The 22,767-nt window shown below is 45.4% G+C and overlaps 1 protein-coding gene across 1 annotated transcript in view; it reads left to right on the plus strand.

Annotated features, from left to right (window-relative positions):
* The window catches only part of FRAS1 (Fraser extracellular matrix complex subunit 1), a 381,912-nt gene that overhangs the window by 316,471 nt on the left and 42,674 nt on the right, over positions 1 to 22,767 (plus strand). Inside the window, exons 44-55 of the mRNA XM_084855428.1 lie at positions 458 to 646; positions 1,295 to 1,414; positions 2,782 to 2,961; positions 4,452 to 4,576; positions 4,698 to 4,838; positions 5,819 to 6,046; positions 7,360 to 7,473; positions 10,889 to 11,039; positions 11,329 to 11,488; positions 12,780 to 12,942; positions 14,304 to 14,550; positions 16,982 to 17,326. Of these exons, the coding sequence (XP_084711554.1) occupies positions 458 to 646; positions 1,295 to 1,414; positions 2,782 to 2,961; positions 4,452 to 4,576; positions 4,698 to 4,838; positions 5,819 to 6,046; positions 7,360 to 7,473; positions 10,889 to 11,039; positions 11,329 to 11,488; positions 12,780 to 12,942; positions 14,304 to 14,550; positions 16,982 to 17,326 (2,163 nt within the window). The remainder of the gene's footprint in view (positions 1 to 457; positions 647 to 1,294; positions 1,415 to 2,781; positions 2,962 to 4,451; positions 4,577 to 4,697; positions 4,839 to 5,818; positions 6,047 to 7,359; positions 7,474 to 10,888; positions 11,040 to 11,328; positions 11,489 to 12,779; positions 12,943 to 14,303; positions 14,551 to 16,981; positions 17,327 to 22,767) is intronic.

Here is a 22,767-nt window from a genome sequence, read left to right on the forward strand (position 1 = left end):
TACCAGTATTCATTCATTCATTCATTCATTCATTCATTTATAGTATTTATTGGCTGCCTTTCAGGGCAGCAAGCCTCCCAGGGCAGCAAACAACAGTAAAACACACGTAATAAAAATGATGCACTAATGAAATAAAAACAGCAACAGTAGCAAACATTCTAAAAAACAACAAACACCAGCATAAAAAAACGCTACAACACATAACTGCAGCTAGAACCCAGTCCAGTAAAATATAATCAGGTGAAGGTACTAGTAATATTCTCTCTACTCATTGAAACCCTTCCTTCAGTGCCCATCGCCCATCTAAAACTGCAGTCCTGTTCATCTGACATTTGAATCATCTGAACATTTTGGTGGGCCTCCCTTTGAGTCAATGAGGCTGTATTGCAAATACATTTTCAGAATGACTTGGCAAGAAGGAAGAGCAAGTTTTGGGCTATGTTCTTTTACCACCTAGGCTCTGTGGAAATCATTACAGACCAGCACTTAAAAGCCACAGATGCTGACTCAGATGACCAGATGATCAGATACATCATGAAGAAGGATCCCATCCTTGGAGTTCTGCAGATGCACAAAAGGGATTCCTTGGTACAGATCTCTGTTAAAGGACCGGTCAAAAGTTTCACCCAGGCTGATATAAATAAAGGTGGGTCTTTCTGGTTCTGAGACGTAAAACAGATTTCTGGCATTTCATCATGGTTCCAGAGCCAGGTTGTGAGGCGCACGTGTGTACAGCTGCTTCTCATATTCTCGGATTGATGCTATCACTTAGCAGGGAATGGTGAATGAGGCCCCTGCCTCAGTTGAGATTAGGGTCAATGAAGACTTTTAAAAATTATTTTAATCCTTGTGTGGAGGAGGAGGGATTTCAGGAAGCAAATGGTAGGGAGAAGGGAGGTTTAATTCTCTCCTCCCAGTGCGTGGTCGTTCCAATCCAAATTGCGGCCATGAGCATTTACTCTAGAGTAAAAAAAAGATGGTCTTCAGCTACACATTATGCAATTTATGTCATGTGTAGTTTGACCCTCAGTGGTAAACTTATATTTAGGCTGTACCACTTCAGTCTCCAATTTAAAAGAGGAACAACCACCACCCTCATAGAAAACTAGAACGTCAGCAAGATACTTTTGTATGGACGTGTATTCACTTGTGGTCTGAAGTGGTACAGCCCAAACACAGGTTTACCAGCAGGGTGAGAACTTGGCCATAGACTTCAGGAAAGGCAGTAACACAAGCTAAGTTCAGATTCTCTGAGTATTATTTTCATTCTTTTTCTTCTGCCTTATCCCTACAGGACAGGTGGAGTACAGCCATGAGAAAGGGGAGCAAGGAGGGACAGTGGCTTTCCTTTTTGATGTGGCAGATGCAGAAGGAAACAAAATGGTGGACCAGGCATTTCCAATCAGCGTAATAGGTAAGGCCAGGGATCTTGCCTCAGCCTTGCTTTCTTTGGCAAGAAAGTTGATGTGGCTTTTGTTAACTGGAAACAAGGAAACTGTGGAGAAGACTTGAGCCAGAGAACACAATTTAAGCAGAAGGGAAGATGCTGGTATCAGCAATGAAGGGGACCAGGCAGGGACTACAATTCAGTAAACATTTGGGTATTACTGGCCTAAAGTTCAAGGACACCAATCACCACATCGTTTCTCCCGTCACCATATCATTTGTCAGGGAGTTCCATAGGTTAATTGTGCATTGTGGGGTATATAGATAGAGATACATTTCTCCTGTGATATCTTAGGTAATGCATTGTTCAAGGCACCAACAGAATGTAGTGATGGGCAAACATATTACGTTTCTTGAGAATCAACTGGGGTGTGTTTTTTTTAAAAAAAATGTGGCTTAGAATGTAAAAGTTTAATCAGTTAGATTAATTAGCTGTGATCAATTAAAAACTAAAATATTACTTTTAAATTCATATAAAAAGTGCAGCTGGCAAGCACCATCTTAGGAAGAGGCAATCCCCCTTTTCTCTCATGCAGGAAGATGGCGATACTTCTTCTGAAATGATTCCGGCTGCCTGCAACACAAGCATGCATCACTTAAAAACTGATAAATTATGTGTTTTGCTGCAAAATTATTGTTCTTAAGCAGATGCAAATTTATGCGAATTTAATTGATGGCCTAAAATGCATATTTAAATTTATTTTACTTATATAGAAATTTATATCCTCCTCTTCTAGTGCCTGTGAGCTATTCAGAGCAGCTCACAATTTAAAACCATAATACAATATTAAAACTGCACATACAGCGGGTTAGATCCAGATGTATTCATACTTCGAGTAGGCCCACTGAAATCAACAGAACTTAGGTTAGTCACAACAAACTTGGTTCTTATTGATTTTTCAGTGGGTCTACTCTAAGTATGACTATGTCTGGATCCAACCCAGTAGACAATATAGTAAAAATACAAGGGTGGAGACCACAGATAAAACAACCTTTAAATGAACACTGAGCAGGCAAAAGGCTGCTGGAATAGGAATGTCTCTACCAGCTGGCGGAAGACTTCTAGAGGGGGGGCCGCCTGTGCTTTGCAGGACGAGGTGTTCCACAATATTGTTGCAACCACTGAGAAAGCCCGATTTCTCATCACCGTCAGTTGTGCCTCCACCCTAGGTGGGATATGGAGAAGAGCATATGCTTCATTGACTACGATTTCTTTAATCTGGTGGCAGGTAGCGTAGTTTAGAACATTTGTGTACGAGAGAGAGGAACACAGCAAGGAGAAGAAGAGAAAAAAGCAAGCTCTAAACTTACCTTTTTTGTCTTGGGTGCTTCCAGAGGATCAGTTGCCTCCATACATTGTTGTCAACACTGGACTGACCCTGGATGAAAACTCAGTGAAGAAGGTCACCACCCTTGAGTTGTCAGCCATGGATCAGGACAGCGAGCCAAGTGATCTCCTGTACAGGATCGCCACACAGCCCCAGCTGGGACACCTGGAGCATGCTGCATCACCAGGTTTGCGGACATTCACAGTTTGCAGGGACAAAATCAAGAGAAATGCTCTCATCCCATGGAATCCATGCAGACTTGGAAGTGTTGAATTGTGTGCATTGGAACTCACTGGCACATGCATGCCCCTAGTTTTTTCAGAGTGTCATCCACTTCCGTGTGTGTGTGCGTGTGGTCCAGTAGATACAACGTTGAGCGTGAACCTGGGACACATCTGGATTCAAATTACTGCTCAGCCATGAACTCAGTGGGCTAGTGATGCTGAAAAAGTTCGAGCGGGAAGGGCTTGAAATGGGAATTTTCCCCACTTGAAAAGTCACGCCTCATTTTGAGAAGACCTCAGACCCCCTCACTTCTGGGGCCGATGAAATGGGGCCCATAGGAAAATAAGAAGAGCCATGCTGGATCAGAAAAAAGGGCCATCTAGTCCAGCATTCTGTTCACACAGGGGCCAACCAGCTGCCAGTGGGAAACCCAGAAGCAGGACGTTAGTGCAATAGCAGAGCTTTGGCTATTGGGTGGTATAGAAATGTAATAAATAGCAGCACCCTCCTGCTCGTGAGCCAAGTGACTGGTGTACATGGCCTCCTGCCTGTGATACTGGAAGCAGCACGTAGCCATCAGGAACAGTAGCCATCGATAGCCTTATCCTCCATGAGGATCATCATATTGCTGCTTCTAGTCCTCTGCTGACAGTTCCCCCATCTTTACTAGCAAAAGAAGCTTTACAATTGCAAAGGGGGAAGTGGTAACTGGTGGCAACCCACAGGGTACCAATCGGCTTGACTTAAGCTGAAAATGAAGCTCCCATTTGGGATTTTCCCACCTTTCTTTCAAATGCTTGAAAAATATCTCAGGTTCTTCAAAGCGAGCTGGGGGTGTGGGTGGGGTATTCACATCTCAGTAGCGGCCTTGGGCAAACAACCATCGCTCTGTTTCAAACTCAGCTCCCTGTCTGTAAAATGGGCATAAGAGTGACAGATCTCACAGGGGAGTTGTGCAGCTGAATGAGATAAGCATTCAAAAAGAAAGTTTCCAGTCCATGGCTTTCTTCACACGGAGCTTTCATCCGGCGATTGAGATGTCTCCTTCGTGGAAGTTTGCGGGCTCTTTACACAAGGCCGTGACCCTCCAAGGCGTCTCCTGCGCTAAATGCCCTTTGCTCCGTTTTTAAATAGATCGCAGATAATGAGCTATCAAATACCCCCCCCCCGTTGTGTTCTGCTTCAGTTTCCTCCGTGAAAAGAGTTAAAGCGGCAAGAAGAGGAGTGAGATAAATGAAAGATAATGGAAGACTCAGAGAAGGGGAGAAGGAGGGGGGAAGGGGAGGGGGGAAAGGAAGCCGGTGAAAAGGGGAGTTGTCATGATCCTACATTTAAAACAGGAAGCAGAAAGCCTAATTTTAAATGCAGGATGTCAGGCTGGTGTAGAGATGCCCCATATGCGCATCAACTTGCTGCCATTTTTTTTCCACTGCTGTTGTTTTTCCACTCTAGGCAGAAGGATCAGCTCCTTCAGACAGGCAGATTTGGTCTCCCGCAGCATACATTACATCCATACCAGTGAGGCAGAGAAGCATTCCGACACAGTCACCTTCTCTGTTTCTGATGGCGTGAACAAGGTGAGAGGGTTTCTTTTTGCTATCAATAAGTACGTAGTAGGCAGAATTGGTCTGTGGAAAGACTGTGGCAGATGGGATTTCTTTTCTTGTAAAATTCCCTCCGTTTGTTTCCCCCAAACAGGTGAGCCAGAATTTTTACATCACCATTAACCCAATAGATGACTCTTTACCTGTTGTGCAGAGCCCTGGAATGAGGGTCCAGGAAGGAGTGAAGAAAACCATCTCGGAGTTCGAGCTTAAAGCCACAGACCTTGACACAGAGGTATAAGAGGGAGGCCTTTCTGTGTTGCTCATGCTTGAAGTGCTACAAAAAGAGTGGGAAACATTTTTTTCTGTAGAGGGGCAAATTTCCTTGAGGGAAACTGTTGAGGGGCGCAAGCCCACAGTGGGCAGGGCTGAAGCCATAAGTGAGCTGGGCCAGAGCTGGAAGAGGGACAGATCACTCTTTCCAGAGGTTTGAACTATCACTTGCAGAGGGCTTTTGAAAATAGGGCTATATACCATTGAACCAAAGGCCGCAGGTTGCCCACCCCTGTGCTACAGAATTCTGCTAGCACCGTTTGACATATAAGAACATAGCAATTGCCCTGCTGGATCGAACCCAAAAGTCCATCTAGTCCAGCATTCTGTTTCCAGTGTTGTCCAGCCAAGGTTGTTCTGGGAGCTCCAAAATAGGGAATGAAAGTGATGGCCTTCCACTGCCATTTGTCCCCAGCACCTAGTATTTGGAGGTGTACCATACAAGGAGGCTCCATTTTGCTGACATGGCTAGCAGCCATTGATAAACCTGCCTTTCGTGAATTTAGCAAATGCTTTTTCAAGGCCATCTAAGGGAACAGCAGACAGTACATCTCGAGGTATGGAATTCTATAAATTAAGTTTAGCATGAAGAAGTAAAGGCTGGAGACCATGGAGGGATACACCCACTGGAGGCATTTCTTGCCTGCACAATGCTGTTCAGGCTTCCCCAACCTGGTGCCCTCCTGATGTTTTGAACTTCAACTCCCATCAGCTGTAGCCAGCATGGCCAGTGGCCAGGAATCCTAGGAGTATTAGTTGAAAACATCTGGAGGGCACCAGTTTGGGGAAGGCTCATGTTGTGAGAAAACTCTGTGACTTACCCTTTTAAACAGCAATCTGGAATTTCAAGTGTTTGATGGTCTCTTGGGAAAAGTTTCCAAGAGTTTCCAAGGTTTTGCCTGACTCCTTGTGTCCTCCTCCCATGTTGCCATCTGGGCACAGGCCAAATCCATCACATTCACCATTGTGCAACCCCCACGCCATGGTCTGATTGAACGTAGCAGCGACAGGCACCATTACCAACAGACCCATGCCTTCACGATGGAGGATGTCTACCAGAACCGAATCAGTTATAGTCACGATGGAAGCAACTCACTGCAGGACCACTTCACCTTCACTGTGTCTGATGGAACCAATCCATTTTTTGTTGTGGAGGAGGATGGGAAAGAGGTAGGTGTGGAAACCACAGCGTCTCTGAGGTCACAGACCTCAAGCCCCACCTTCTCCTCCCCGCTGCTTCTCACGGAGGGGGGTAAGGATGACGCTTCATGCCCGGCCATCTGGTGGTTGGTAACCTGAGAAGCACACCTATCCATATCTGAACTGGCCTGTGAAAAAACCTCCCTCCGTTCTGGCTGCTCCTCTTCTGAATCTGAGCTGCTAACTATCTCCCTGTGCCCAGAGTCAATCCTGATAGTCAGGAAGTTTTTCCTGATGAAATCTGGCTTCCTGTAACTTGAGCCCATGATTCCGTGTCCTGCACTCTGGGATGATCGAGAAGAGATCCTGGCCTTCCTCTCTGTGACAACCTTTCAAGTACTTGAAGAGCACTGTCATATTTCTCCTCAGTCTTCTCTTCTCAAGGCTAAACATGCCCAGTTCTTTCAGTCTCTCCTCATAGGACTGTGTTTCCAGTCCCCTAATCATCTTTGTTGCCTTCCTCTGAATCCTCTTTAGTTTGTCTGCATCCTTCTTAAAATGTGGTGCCCAGAACTGGACACAGTACTCCAGATGAGGCTTAACCAGTGCTGAGTAGCTTCTCCTGGCTTGTATCTCTTCAGATTGCAAGCTGAGAAATGCATATTTAAATGCTTCTGGATAGGGTAGCACTCCCTCTGAGGGATCAGGTATCCAGCTTGTGAGTGAGCCTGGATCCACCACTACTCTTTAGAAGGCCAGATGGCAGCTGTGGCCAGGGGTGAATTCACTCAGCTTTGACTGGTGCAGCAGTTGCACCCTTTCCTGGGGAAGGAAGATCTGGCCGCAGTGGTTCATGTCTTCATCACCTCTCGTATAGATCACTGTAAAGCACTCCGCTTGGGGCTGCCCTTTAAAAATAGTCTGGAAACTACAGCCAGTGCAAAATTCAGCAGACGTCAAGCGTACGTTTTACAGATGATATAACACTTGGATTTTCGGACCAATTGAACTGGCTTCCAGCAAAATACAAAAAATATCAGCCTATTTTAGGTTGGCACTCTTACTGCCTGTAACAAAGTCTTTGGAGAGGCACTTGAGCCTTCGAGAATGGGGGAAAACTGTACAAAAGCTGAGAAACTACCTAACGACTGGTGGTTGGGAGGAAAGGGAGTAGGCCCAGGGCAAGGGGACATGGCCATCTGGGGAACCCTGGCCACGTCCCCCTGGAAGGTGGATTTAGCCTCCAAGGCTGAGGTTCTGCACTCCTGCTTAAGACCTTGCATAAACTCTGTATCTGATATGCCAAATTGCATGGCATGGTAATAGATGCCTCATTTCCTCAGATTGTGACTGCCATGCCTCAGTGGTTCAGAGTGGAAATTCTTCCTGTGGATGATGGAACCCCAAGAATTGTCACAAACCTGGGCCTCCAATGGCTGGAGTACATGGATGGCATGGTAGGCTTTTACTGTTGGTTTGTTTTCAAGTCAGACAGTCCTTTTTGACACACACACAAAGTCGGAAGAGACAAGAAGAGGCAGAACAGGAAATAGGCCGCTTTCTCGGTTCTGAGAGCTGTGCTGGAAATATAGAATGAACTAGAGGGCTGCAACTGCAGCCCTGTCCTCCAGCCCTGGGTATCATTACCTGCTCCACTCCTGCATTTGGTCTGGTGGCAGGCAGGTGTTTCCAGGGAGAGCTTGCTCTTTGCGCCACCGCCAAGGACAACCATTCACTCTTTGGGATAACGTAAAGCAGTGTACTTGAAGACATCATTAGCTTCAGTGCTGAACTATTAAAAATCAGGCCTGTTCCACTGTGTATAATTCCACCCCAGGTTCTGTTTCTTGGTCACACTAGAGTGTGATAGACGTTTCGGAGAGTGGGATGGAATGTCATTAATTGGCTTTTATATCTGTGTTGCTAGTTTATACTTCTGTCTGGCATTTTCTTTAGAATACTTAGAGTGGCTTATATGGGCTTCCAAATTGTTTACCATTCAGGCACTGACTAGGTCTGCATCCACTTAGCTTCAATGGTGCCACAGCATTGGGTGCTCCCTGATCATTCACTGAAAAGAACGGTTTACATGCAAGGGTTTTGACATGTACACAGAGCTCTACGTGGACCAGGGCTGTTGAACCTCTTTCAGCCCAATGGCCAAATTCTGTTTCGGAAAAGCTCCCGGGGGCTACGTTCCAGTGGTGGGCAGAGCTGAAGGCAAAAGGGGACAGGCCAAAAGTAAAAAAACTCTCAGTCTTCTTTGGAAGAAGCAAGGGAGGGGGAATCCTCCAAAAGAATCTCCAAGAGTTTTCCCCTTGATAAAAACCAAGTGTCAAAACACATTGGAAATGTAATTGTGCAGCTGTTCCTTTTCTTACTTCGGTTTCCAACCTTACAGCTGTTTTTTCTGGGCCCTATTGGCACTGTTGCAAGGCCAGCAGGCCCAACCTACCAAATATACCAGCATATTTTAGGTTGATGCTCTCACATCCAGTAATATGGCAGGCCGACATTCATCAGGCTTAGTTTTACAGATGGCACAACACTGTTTTTTTGGACCAGTTGCACTGGCTTCCAGTTTGCTTCCAGCCCAAATACACAAAATAGCAGCATATTGTAGGCTGATGCTCTTACAGCCAGTAACTAAGCCTTTGGGGAGGCATTTATTTCAACCTTTCAGAATGGGGGAGAAAGGGCACAAAAGCCAGGAGACTGCTAGATGAATGGCAGTTTGGAGAAAGGGGATGAGGCGATCAGGGGAACCCCAGATTGGGACCCCAGCTAGGCCGAACTTGGCCCACTGGCCTGAAGTCCAATACCCCTGATAGAAGCAAATGGTCTATGTTTGCATTGGGATGCATGTGCAGAGCATTTGCTAACCATTTAAAGAACGCAGAGCTGCGGATTGTACATAGCCCCAACTGTGTATCAGCTCCTTATAGAGTCTGGAACGGTTGACAGTATGTTTATTTAAATAGGACTAAAAAATCTTGAACAGAGGGATCAAGGGGTGTGGAGAAAATGCTAAAACCCATAATACCAGCAGGAAATTCCAGTTTAGACTCAGGCAGGCATAGTGCCTCACCTCTGCTTACCGCCCCTTCCTTCAGAAAGACAGGGGCGGGATTTTTTTGCTGGCATGGGGGAAAACTGGCAGGGAAAGGCTAGTAGCGGCAGGGTTGGTGGGCAAAATCCATTTTGTGTGAGCCCAAATCTCAAAGGGGTCTGAGGTCAACTCAAAATGGGGTGCACTTTTTTGAGCAGGGTTACTTCATGTTTCAGAACACCCGTCCCAAACATTGTCAGCACGGTTGGTGAAGGACTGAACATAACCTCTTTTATTTTGGAGAAGTGAAGCTTTTCCAGGTTAAAATATTGAAAGGATTGAAATTTTTGGGTGGAGAAACGTTCAGTCTCCCCTCTGTGCTTCATCTGTAACTAATCTCCCCGTACCACCCGTGCATGAGTGTGCAGGACTTTTTTACAGCCACGTCTCGTTGACCAGATCCTCTGGGGCATGACATTCATAAACCTTGCAATGTGGTATTGACTGAAAGAGTCCAGGCTGGAGTTTGAGTACTCTAAGCCGAAGGGAATTGGTTGGGGCTCCCCCTCCCGCCCTTGGTGCTGCCGACCAGTATGATGGATGGAACAGACTTCTGCTGCTTGTTTCATCAGCAGCTATGGCTAAACTGAGCCATCGATCTTAAACTGTGGGGCTAAAGTCCCTGATAGCACAGCTGCCCCCACTCCCCCCCCCCAGCTCCATAGACCTGCACACTCTGATGTTTTACTCTGCTATTGGCATTTGCTTTCCTAAAGTGGGAAGCGCTCGTAGATTAATCGCTGCAATTAATCAAGTAATTCTTCCATCACCGATGCAAAGGTATGATAGTGAAGCCAGATTTTCATTCCAAGCTGTGCTGTGTGAGTAGGTGGTAATGGCAACAGACACACACACACACACACACACACACACACACACACCAATACCTCTTGGTGTTTAAAAAAAAGGGGGGGGAAGCCTGCATGTGTTCAAAAACTAACCCATGGACATAAATGGCTTTAGGGACATTTAATAGATTGGCTTTTAGAGGGTCTGGGGTCTGCCTCCATCCTTCCTCTCCACTGTCTCCCATCAGGTGCTTTTAGTTGTTCTCCAGGGAGCTGAGGAACAGGCAGCAGCACAGCACTAGAGGGTCTGAAAAGACTGAGGACCCCGAAAGGTGGCGTAAAAAACATTTAGATCAGGAGGAGGCAACCCAGTGCCTCCAGATGTTTTGGACAACAACTCCCATAATCCTCAGTAATTTGGCCATACTGGCTGGGGCTGATGGGAGTTGTAGTCCAAGAACCATCTGGAGGGTGCCAGGTTGCCTACCCTTGATTTACATAAACAGATAAATAATCTAATTGAGTTAGATTATTGGAGCCCTAATTTTCTTAACTACTTTCTAATGCCCCCATACCCCAGCCCAAGCTTTTCCCCCTCTCCTTCCAAAGGTGCTCCTTCTTTTCTTCTTCTGCTTGAGCGTTTGGAGAAGCATAGCCATTGGAGCCCCACTACAGAGGATTGTCAAGGGATGGACATGCAGGCTTAGAGACGGAGCCTAAGGGAATAGCCTTTAGCTCTTGGAGTACACTAGTATAGCCTTCCTCAGCTTGGTGTCTGCCAGATGTGTTGGACTACAGCTCTCATCATCCACAGCCAGCATGGTTAACCAGGTTGGGGAAGGCTGCACTAATATGTTTTCAATGTATTAATACGTTTTAATACGTTTAACTAATACGTTAACACTAATACTTTCAAGCTCAAATCCACGAACTCTCGATGCCATCTATGTCATTGGCTTCATGTCTTCAATCCAGCCCAAAAACCTGATCACCAAGAAGGAGCTGTTGACTATGGATCCTGATACAGAAGACAAACAGCTGATCTATGAGATAACAGCTAGGCCGAAACATGGTTACGTGGAGAAGAAGTTGCAGCCAGGAATGGCAGTGACCACATTTACGCAAGGTAGGAAAGCACGACTGAGCAACGCATTTGCTTTATTTGCCCCAGTGTGCATCACTTTACACTTACAGGCTGAGAAAACATGGAACCATTTCCAAGCAACATCCATCAGGAGTCTTTCTTATTTCTTGTAGTTGTTCTTGGTTTATTCTAACATTTTGTATTAATTATAATCTTTGTCCAGAAATAGGTCAGCATGGAGGCTATCCCTATGGCTTATATGTATGCAAAAGTTATTATTTAGTTGGATTAGTTCCATGGATTAGTTCCCTAAAGAGTCTCTTCTTAACAGAGGACGTGAACCTGGGATTGATCTGGTATGTGTTGCATGAAGAGAGGACTCAAGAGACTGAAGACAGTTTTGAGTTTCTGGTAAAGGACAGCAAACCCAGTATGGTCACTGACAATGTCTTCCATATCCAGTGGTCTCTTATCAGCTTTCAGCACTCCAGGTAAGTAACTCAACCCAGCACTGGCTTTCACCCATGATAGCACAGGAAATTACGTTGCACTTCAGTGTGCGGAAGAAGCTAACACCAGCCTGGCGCCTATGAGCTGTTTCAGCCAGTGGCTGAGCTCTTGCTACTATGATGTCATGGAATGTTCACAAACAGTCCAAGGCTAGAATGTTGCTTGTTTTTACAGATTGTTGATATAATTGTTTGTAAGCCACACCTGAGCGTTATTTTAACAGAAAAATGGCCTCTAAATATTTTAAGTAAATAAGTGAGAGAGGTGAAAGGTCACTTTGAATGGGAGCAAAAACTTCTGGAGCCCAGGGGTACTGGGGAGGCAGGCAGGATTAGGATGGGCAGCTGTGTGGGGAAAAGGCCAAGAGTCATGTTGGCTGAAGGAAGTAGGATAGAGACAGTAGAGGCTGATGGCTCCGATGCCAGTGGGGTGGTGAATCCGCTCCAGGTTTCAGTCAGGACTCTAAAGGAGCTATCCAAGGTGCTTTGCACCTTGGATAGCTCCTTTAGAGTCCTGACTGGTTCTGACTGCAATCCAGAGCAGATTCACCACCCCACTGACATCAGAGCCACCAGCGTCCACTGGATAGAATAGACTGACAAGGGTGTGGGGAGGAGTCTGAAAAGCAAGGGTCTAAAGTGTGAAGGGAGAAAAGGGCAGAGGTGTCAGGAGTTGGGAAAAGAACGGGCCAAGAAAAAAGAAAAACCAAATCACAAATGTCCGACACCTCGGGAGGTTGCAGGTGTACTGTGGATGGGGAAATGGGATTGATTGCCACACACTGACTTGAACTAACCAGCCAGATTATTGCCCACAGTTTCAGCCAGCATGTGTATGTTTTATTGGTCAATAATGTACCACATGCTCTAGGACGCATTATTTAACCAGATCTGTATTACTGGGTTTCTGCCAAATTAAATGTTGTTATTGCACTTTCATTCCTTTCTATTTTTCTGGAGTTGAATTAAACCAATTTGATTAAATTGAATTACCACCAATGAAAGCAGATTACACATTCTTGACTAAATGATAGGAAGGCTAATGCACTGAAGTTGATTAAACTGAGACAAACTGCAGCTCCAAGTCTGAATTTGCTGATCCTGGGAATAAGTGGCTAAAAGCACATGGGAAGCCCCCCTGAATACAGTGGGACATAAATTCCCAGCAGAGGAGGATTCATTCCTGCTGATTCCTGAGCACTCCATGTTCTCTGGAGAGCACCTTCTCTGTGACCTGAAAAAGCCTCCTAGTGTTGACTCTCCCTGTTTCCAGCTACAATGTCACTGAAAAGGCTGGCTCCATCAGTGTGACGGTGAAGCGGACGGGAAACCTCAAGCAATACGCTATTGTTCTGTGCCGTACCGAGCAGGGAACGGCCACCTCCAGCTCCGGTCCACAGCCAGGAGAACAGGATTATGTTGAGTATGCAGGCCAGGTGGGTTCAGGAAATGCACTGCTTGCCCAGAAAGAAAGCTCTCGGGTTGAGTTGTCTTAGGCTAAGGGAGAAAGGTGGGTGGCAGCGAACCAGGGAAGCTTCATGGGCTGAACCTCTTTATGTCTCACAGCTGTTAAAAGCTCTGCAGAGGATGTTGAGCCAGGAGCCATCATTTAAAGTCAGCCACTCAAATGTCTGGCTGCTTGGGGCTCTTGCCCTGTGTCAGGGCTAGGCCAGCCGGACCCAAGTCCAAACATGGAAGGGGAGTTCTCCAACTTGGGGTTCCTGCAGTCAGCTGCCAGACTTGGGTAGAAGCTGGTGTTTGGGCTGAAGGCTTGGAGGCTAGGCCTGAAGCTTGACCTCCAGAAGGCAGGAGGTGCTGTTCTGTTCAAACAAGGGAAGAACTCCAGGCTTCTGAGGCTTATACCAAGCCTGGCCAACTCAGAGGCTTTCTGCAGCCTGCCAGTCACAGGGACTGGTGTTGCACATTTCTGTTCCCCTTTGTGCCTGCAGAGAACTCTGAGCATACTCAGTCAGCAAGCGTAAGTTCCGTTCTCAGCCCATGAGATTCCCAATTCATACCTCGGAGCCCCTGACATACCAATGGTTTGCTTTATCTCCGGGGTGGGGAGATGTGTCTCAATGGGGAGGAGAACCAGAGCATGGGATGGGGCTTAACAGAGTCATGAGTAGAGCAGCACATTGGGCAGCTTATGGGGTTATTTGGTTTTGGGTGTGATTTGGCTCCTGCAGCATTGGGGCTTTAATCCTAATAATGGGATTATAATAATCCCCATTCTCCAGTAATGTCTCACTGCCCTGGAGCTCATAGAGGAACTGTGCTACTGCAGGGTTAGAAGCTGGCACTTCTTGTTGAGGTATGGTGCACCCTGGCTCTGAATAGCCTCTTCATACCTCTGCATATAATCATCGCACAATTGCTGTTGCTTAAGGATGATGGGGAACTTTGTTTTTGCTCACAAAACATGCGAACATGCCCGTTCAAAGCTTTGAATGTGAGCACATGGCCACCAAAGACATTCATAAATTGTCAAACATGTGCTCACGTTCATCTCATTCCTGATTCCGTTTGATTTGTGCACATTTCCTCTGTTGAATGGATCAGCCTCACTTTAGTCTATGGAGGAAAGTTGTGTAAATTAGGAAATTTGGGGAAACTTGCACAAATCTCCAGTTTGATCACTGCTTGATTTGTGCAAGTTTCCCGTACACTCAGAGCAAGTAGCAATGGCAAATGGGAATCAGGCACGAGACGAGCGGCGAGATGATGTCCGGAGAATCCTGGCGATGTTGAACATCGCTCATTCGCACATCCCTACTGTTGCCCCACCAACACATAGGTGCAGTTCGACGAGCGGGAGGACACTAAATTCTGCACTATCCTTATAAATGATGATGACGTTTTTGAGAACATGGAGAGCTTCTCTGTGGAGCTGAGCATGCCAGCATATGCCTTGCTGGGGGGTATCACCAAGGCCAAGGTCTTCATCAGCGATGCGGAAGATGAGCCCACCCTGCAGTTTGACAAGAAAGTCTACCACATCAGTGAGAGCGCCGGCATCCTCTCTGCGCCCATCGAAAGGAAAGGTGCGTTGCACTGGAGCTTAGAAAGGAGACAAGCCAGCTCTTCCCTCCTCCTGCTGGCGGAACGTTGTTTAGCCTGGGCTGTCAAGTGGTCACCTGGGCCCTGTTCACATGAACAGTTACTTTAATCCTTTGGTCTTCAATTTCATGGGTTCCAAGTCAGCACTCTGGGCTTCCCCAGAAGGCCCTGCCCTCTTTCCCCAACTACTGGCAGAAAGTTGCAGGGCCCTGTTCACGACTAATCTGGATGGATCCACAGTTGGCAGTGCTATGGCAAACTCCACCTTCCCAGTCTGTGTGTAGAGACCATCCAAGAGTGAAAAGCTGAACTCATCAGACTGGACTCCTGCACTGTCCAGGGTGTAAACAATCTGTTCATCCAGGACAACCTGTTAGGTGAAGGTTGAGCCTTCTGAAAGAGGGTGTTCACCCATTCTCCAGGTGATCCAAGTGAGACTGTCTCTTGTGGAGATAACCTGAGAATAGGGAAAGTACTGTGGGTTAGATCAGGGGTGCAGGATCTCAAATTTGGCCCACCCTGGGTTCCCCAGATGGTCATGCCCCCTTCCCCAGGCTTCACTTTCCCCAGACCACCAATTGCCATATGATTTCCAGGCATCTCCATGCAGCTTTTTCCCATTCTAAAAGGTTGAAATGCCTCTCGTAAGGCTTAGTTACTGGCAGTAAGGTAAAAAATGGTGTATTTTTGGACCCTTCCCTTTTGCCTCCCCACCCCTGCCCCCCTGGAATGCTACCCTTGAAAGCTTCTCTGGAATTGAATTCACCTCTTGGGCTGAAAGACATTCTGTACCCCTGGAGTAGATAGTTCCCTACTAGATGAACCAGTCATCATCAGTGTATTTGTGTGCAGCCACCTTTCCATCATAAGCCACATCCAAAGTGGCTCTCAGTAAGAGTACAATAATATTATACTTTACAAAACATAACCAGTAGCAGTTGGTGCCCATTGTGACCAGCAACAGATAACAGGCAGTGGAGCCGAGGATAATGGGTAGAGCCAGGGGTAACAGGCAGGTTAAGAGAGCCAGTGTTCTGTAGTGGTTAGAGATGGGACTGGGACTCGGGAGACCTGGGTTCTAGTCTCCACTCGGCCATGAAGCTCACTGGGTAACTCTGGGCCAGTCACTGGCTCTCAGCCTAACCTACGTCACAGGGCTGTTGTGAGGATGAAATGGAGAGGAGGAGGAGGACCATGTGAGACACGTTAGGTGCCTTGCAAGAGGAAAAAAGCCAGGATATAAATGTCATAATAAATAAATAAACTTGACAGAGGTTCTGTTTACAAGGGAGAGCCGGGGTTTCAGCTCTACGACATATAGAATCACTCGTTCGAATCCACATTTTTCTTCATTTAAGCTGTCAGGGTGGAGACTGAGCCCATGGAGCCCCAAAGCAGTTCTGATTCTGAGGAAGAGCAGCAATCCGTGGGAGAGGAGCTCGCTCATCTCTCACAAGCACAGCAGCTGGCAGAGATTCCTCCTGCCAGCATTCCTGGGATAGATAGTGACCCTGGCAGTGAGAGAGCGCTGGAGGGGGGCTTGCTGGATGCTCGGTGCCGACGCAGGGAGCGGCACCAGATGGAGGGTGCCAAGAGGAGACGCTCTGCTCGTTTGGCGCTAAAACAACGGTCGCGTCCCGAGGACCCAAGGGTAAGAGGGAGGACCTCTCCATAGCCCCATAAGTTCAGAGTCTTCCCGCTCTTCTCCTTCAAACGGGGACCAACTGCCTTACCTGGAGCTTAGGCTACTCTGCTATCTGCCCCAGTGCAGTTCCTTGCTTAGTCGCTAGTGATTAGTATCTGTAAGAGTCATTAAGTAATAAAGGAATAAAGCCTTGGAAAGAATCCTCGTCGTCTGTGTCTTGAGTTGGCTATTGGAGGGGACTGTATGAGGCAGCTAGGGCGCTCCTGACATAAGCAAAATATAAACAAACATAGAATCAACACTACAATAGATTAATCAAGCATTTCCTAAAGAAATTAAATATACTGAGGCTGCAATCCTATATTCACTTATCTGGGAGTAAGTCCCATTGAACTCAGTGGGGCTTTTTTCTGAGCAGATATGTATAGGACTGCACTGTAAGACTGTGCAAGACTGTACTAAAGCCTAGTAATGATTCTCCTTTAGTAATCCAGATTAACAACAAAATAATACATCAACCGAAGCTAAATAACAACAAGCAGATGATAAGTATGAGGCAAAGCATGAGATCTCGTTTCTAACAATTCATTAACAACTCATTTTAAGACAAACCGCCAACGTCAATGGTCAGACACAGTATAAAGTAGTACAAAATTACACATTTTAGCAGGTGGTGGTGGTAGTCTTACAACAGATGGATTTGCTCAACCAGTGTAATTCCTTTTCTAGAAAATAACCATTATACCACTTTGCTGTGCATTACATTATAGGAGATTCTAGCAGCATCGTATCTGCAGTTTGCTACACAGTCCCCAAAAGTGCTAAAGGCAGCAGTGCGTATGCCTTAGAGTCTGGTTCAGATTTCAAGTCCAGGGGGATGTCCAATGAGAACCGCATCGTGCTGGGGCCTGGCATCACGATGACGACCTGCGACGTGAAACTGATCGACGACGGCGAGTATGAGGAGGAGGAAGAATTCGAAATTGCACTTGCTGATGCATCAGAGAATGCACGCATCGGGAGTGTAGCTTCAGCCAAGGTGATGATCAGCGGGCCCAACGATGCCTCAACCGTCTCCCTTGGGACAGCTCTGTTCACTGTCAGCGAGGATGCAGGTAAAATTTTTGTGTTTTTTTAAGACAGCTCTGCAGAGCCTGCGAGATCTCAGTTAAATCAAAGAAGGTACCAAAAGTCCCACTCCCAAACATCTGGCTGGCTTGTATGATGCCCACTTAATGAGGGTGCATGTGTATTCAAGTTAGGGGTGGATGGATCTGTCAATTTAGTTTCACTCTGTTTCTAATTTTTCCAGTCTTCAGTTTGTTTAGTCCTGTTTCTGCATCAGTTTGCTTTAAAAGAAGAAAGAAAAGAAGTCCACACGAAAAGTTGCATGCATTTTTGTGTGCATTCCTGATATATGCATTTTTCTACAAAGTTTTCATAAATTATGCATTTTTTTGCAAGTGTCCAGAGAGCTTCACCTACTGGGCAGTTAAGAAATGTAATAAATGAAAAGGAAATGAATTATTTCCCCTAATCTATGCCTTCGTTGATTGAAAACCTGCATTGCAAAATTTTGAAAAGGGCGAATATCGATGTATAACTGCGTTTTGATTTGTATAGTGCGAATTAGGTAACTTTGCATTAAAATGCAATCTGAACTAATCTCTCCCCCATCTGTAATTCAAGTTTCACCGAGTCCTTGGAATGTATGGTTCCTTGTGACCTTTGCCTTTTATCCTTTAAGGCTGACTTCCTAGCAGCTATTACTTCTACAGGGAGAGCTAGCAAATTCTGCTCATGGAGGCATGATCCCTCATTGCTACATATGCATCCTAATAAGATAGTTCTCCATCCAATTTGGTTTTCCTCCCAAAGGTAGTGTCAGAATGCTGTCTAGGTTAGGACATCTCTATCACAGTGTTGTTCCTGGAATGAAAGGGAGTGGGTCTTACACCAGAGGTTCTCAAACTGTGGTCCATGGAGGACTGGTGATCCATGAGTTCCATTCAGGTGGTCCACAGAAAGGTTGTGGAACAGTCAAAAATATTTGTACTCAGCCCTGCATGATTTTTTTTTTTCTGTTGACGATGGAGATCAAGGTTGCTTTGACCAGGGCATAGACCTATGCAAGACGAGCCTTTCATCACTTGCTGCCCTCAAGCCCAAATACAGAAACAAGGCAAATGCCAAAGCTGACCTGAGGCTGTTGTTGTTTATTCAGTCAGTCGCTTCCAGCTCTTCGTGACTTCATGGACCAGCCCATGCCAGAGCTTCCTGTCGGCCATCGCCACCCCCAGCTCCCCCAAGGTCGAGTCCATCACCTCCAGAATATCATCCATCCATCTTGCCCTTGGTCGGCCCCTCTTCCTTTTGCCTTCCACTTTCCCTAGCATCAGCATCTTCTCCAGGGTCTCCTGTCTTCTCATGATGTGGCCAAAGTACTTTAGTTTTGCCTTTAATATCATTCCCTCCAGTGAGCAGTCTGGTTTGATTTCCTGGAGTATGGACTGGTTTGATCTTCTTGCAGTCCAAGGCACTCTCAGAATTGTCCTCCAGCACCACAGTTCAAAAGCATTTATCTTCCTTCGCTCAGCCTTCCTTATGGTCCAGCTCTCACAGCCATAGGTTACTACGGGGAATACCATTGCTTTCACTATGCAGACCTTTGTTGTCGGTGTGATGTCTCTGCTCTTCACTATTTGATCAAGATTTGTCATTGCTCTCCTCCCAAGAAGTAAACGTCTTCTGATTTCTTGGCTGCAGTCAGCGTCTGCAGTAATCTTTGCGCCTAGAAAGACAAAGTCTGTCACTGCCTCCATGTTTTCTCCCTCTATTTGCTAGTTATCAATCAAGCTGGTTGCCATCATCTTGGGTTTTTTTGAGGTTTAACTGCAACCCAGCTTTTGCACTTTCTTCTTTCACCTTCATCATGAGGTTCCTCAGCTCCTCCTCGCTTTCAGCCATCAAAGTCGTATCATCTGCATATCGGAGATTGTTAATGTTTCTTCCAGCGATTTTAACTCCAGCCTTGGCTTCATCAAGCCCAGCACGTCGCATGATGTGTTCTGCGTACAGGTTGAATAGGTAGGGTGAGAGTATACAACCCTGCCGTACTCCTTTCCCAATTCTAAATCAGTCTGTTGTTCCATGGTCTGTTCTTACCGTTGCTACTTGGTCATTATACAGATTCCTCAGGAGGCAGACCAGATGACTTGATATCCCCATACCACCAAGAACTTGCCACAATTTGTTATGATCCACACAGTCAAAGGCTTTAGAATAGTCAATAAAACAGAAATAGATGTTTTTCTGAAACTCCCTGGCTTTCTCCATTATCCAGCGGATATTGGCCATTTGGTCTCTAGTTCCTCTGCCTTTTCTAAACCCAGCTTGTACATCTGGCAATTCTCGTTCCATGAATTGCTGGAGTCGACCTTGCAAGATCTTGAGCATTACCTTACTGGCATATGAAATAAGTGCCACTGTTCGACAGTTTGAACATTCTTTGGTGCTTCCCTTTTTTGGTATGGGGATATAGGTTGATTTTTTCCAATCTGTTGGCCATTCTTGTGTTATCCAAATTTGCTGGCATATGGCATGCATCACCTTGACAGCATCATCTTGCAAGATTTAAAACAGTTCAGCTGGGATACCGTCATCTCCTGCTGCCTTGTTATTAGCAATGCTTCTTAAGACCCATTCAACCTCACCCTTCAGGATGTCTGGCTCTAGCTCACTGACCACACCGTCATATCTATCTCCGATATTATTATCCTTCCTATACAGATCTTCCGTATATTCTTGCCACCTTTTCTTGATCTCTTCTGCTTGACCTGAGGCTACAGCTGACAAAAGTTACACCCAGGTTCACAGAACTTTGCTCACAACTTCTGATTGGAACCAGTGTCGCTCTGGCAGCTTCCCACGGGTTCTTCCGTGGGAGCTTTCTCAAACAGCTTTTTAAAAGGTTGAAAAACCTTTTCATCTCCCCCCTGGAATTAAAGGGGGGCAAGGCGGCATCTGGACAACATCTTGGAGAAAAGTACCCCCCTCGAGACAGTGGGGGGGCTGGATTCCAGGATTATCTCCCCAGAGCTTTACCATCGCAAAAAGCTGTGATGAGACTCCTGTTTCATAGGAGAAAACAGGGCTGACATGTTCCATAATAATATATGCTTCAAGAAATAACAACTCCTGTGGAATGATTTAAGAAATATTAACATCTGAAGAACATCTGAGGACCTGTAAGATCTGTTTGAGAGAAACATGAATGCACCGAGGAGAAGAAGGGGGATGGCTTCACCGCCAGCTCCCCCCATACATCCTGTGTCAAAAGTTTCGAAAACAGAAGATATAGGGGAATTAGTTACTCTGATAAAGACTTTATCTTCGTAATTTACGGAGCAAGCCAAAAGGTTGGATTTAATCCAAAATTCCATCATCGCCTTGCAAGGAGCCGTCGATTTAATTAATGTGTTATGGCAAAAAATGGAGACGAGAATTAACGAGCTAGAAGACCGAGTAGCAGGGAATGAAACTTTGACACAAATTTGTTTTAAAAACACCTCTGACAGAATTTCTCAACTGGAGGCCTTCACGAGAAGATCCAATGTACATATTATTGGGATTAAAAACCTTTCTAATGATGTAAAATTGCCTATTTTTGTGGATAAACTTTTGCATGAGATACTCCCTATCCCATCTGATTATTTACTTGATATTGAGCAGGCATTTCATGTGCCAATTGCGAAAGGGACTGTCTATACCATCATAGTCCAATTTGCAAAAATCTCCACAAAGAATTATACCCTGCGTTTGGCAAGAGAGGGTGGAAGCCTTAAAGAAGGCAATTTATCAAAGCAAAAAAACATGGCAAAAACATGGCAAAACAAATGAACTTACAACATTACTTAAAATATCCTGCTACACTTTGCATCATGTCTGAAGGTCAGATGAAGAAGTTTATAAATCATGAAATGGCAGAGGTTTGGTTGAACATAAAAATGTGCAAGATTCCTGTTACAACCCCATGAACTGGAATCTTTAAACAAGCTTTGTTAACTGTTTGTGTTTAGTCTACATGATCCAGGCTAGGTCAGAAGATAAATGATTATACATATATTCGTTTATTCTCTTTCATCTTTTGTTTTTTCTTGCTTTTCTTTATATTTTTTATTTCAAAATAGATATGGTATGCTGCATTTAAATTTATTGTTTGAGGGTAATTGTGCACATGTATTTATATATCTAATATAAAATATATTACTGACTGTTGAAGGTTTATTTTAAGTTTTCTTATTATATAACACTATATTCCTGTAGTAGTAGTAGTGGTGGTGGTAATCTAGGCTACTGGAAATGAACTGTAGACCTGTTTCTTGGATATAAGATTGATGATATGATATAGAAATGTAAGGTTGTTTATTAAACTGTAAATTTGTTAAGGTTATACATATAGTTTGTAAAACAGAATGGCATTGGAGGCTGAGGGGTATTGGAGTTTAAATTTAATTCTTTACGGGGGAGGGGAGGAAGGGGAAAAGAATTGTCTTCCTTTTTCTTCACCTCCTTTCCTCCTCCCTTTGCCTTTTTTCCTTTTTTTTTTCTTTCTTTCTTTTTCTTTCTCTTTTTGTTATTATGGTGTCCTCATCAGAATATTGTATTGTTGGGAAATTCTAGTATTGATCAGGTTTGGGACGTTTGGTATTGTATATTTCAGTTATAAAGATAAAATAAATAAAAATATATTAAAAAAAAGAACTTTGCTCACAAAAACAGGCATATCTGTTGCATTAGAGAGGCAAGAGTACAGCTATTAAAATATGACTGATGTATGTGCTTTGATTTGTAGAACAATAAAGACGTTTATTAAGACGTCCACCAAGACCCCCAGCAATTTTCAAGTGATCCACAAAAATGGGGTGGGTGGGGGTTGAGAACTGCTGTCCTGGACAATATGGCATTCTAAGGGCCCTGACTTACTCTGCCTCCCCACCACCACCACCTGCAATCAAGCCCATCTCTGCCTCCCCTTTCCTTTCTTCTGGGCAGCTATTACAAGCAGCGGCAGCTGGAGAAGACCTTCAGAGAACTTGCTTGCCCCTTGCCTTGCTCAGTATGACTAGCAAGGACAGAGCTCACCTGGCCCTACACATGTCCATCTCCATCAGCATCACAAGCTGCTATTTATTGGTTCATGCCATCTCCTTGCCCCTGGCTGTGTTTCTTCTTCGTGGACTGATGCTTGTTTGTTTGGCTAAATTTGTATCCCAGATCTCTTCCATCATGAAGCTCCAGGAGGTGTATGTAGGGTTCTCAGGCAGTCTCCCATCCAGACTCTGACCAGAGCTGGGTGTCAGGAGCGCCCTGGCGGCCTCTTTCAGTCTACTCCAATAGCCAACTCAAGACACAGACGAAAGGATTCTTTTCAAGGCTTTAATCCTTTTACAACTTAATGACTCTTTCAGATGCTAATCACCAGCGACTAAGCAAGGAACAGCAGAGTAGCCTATGCTCCGAGTAGGCAGTTGATCCCTGTTTGAAGGAGAATCAC

Source organism: Heloderma suspectum, chromosome 5, assembly GCF_057233095.1.
Source record: "Heloderma suspectum isolate Gila_16-S chromosome 5, 16-S_ref, whole genome shotgun sequence".
Classification (NCBI taxonomy): domain Eukaryota; kingdom Metazoa; phylum Chordata; class Lepidosauria; order Squamata; family Helodermatidae; genus Heloderma; species Heloderma suspectum.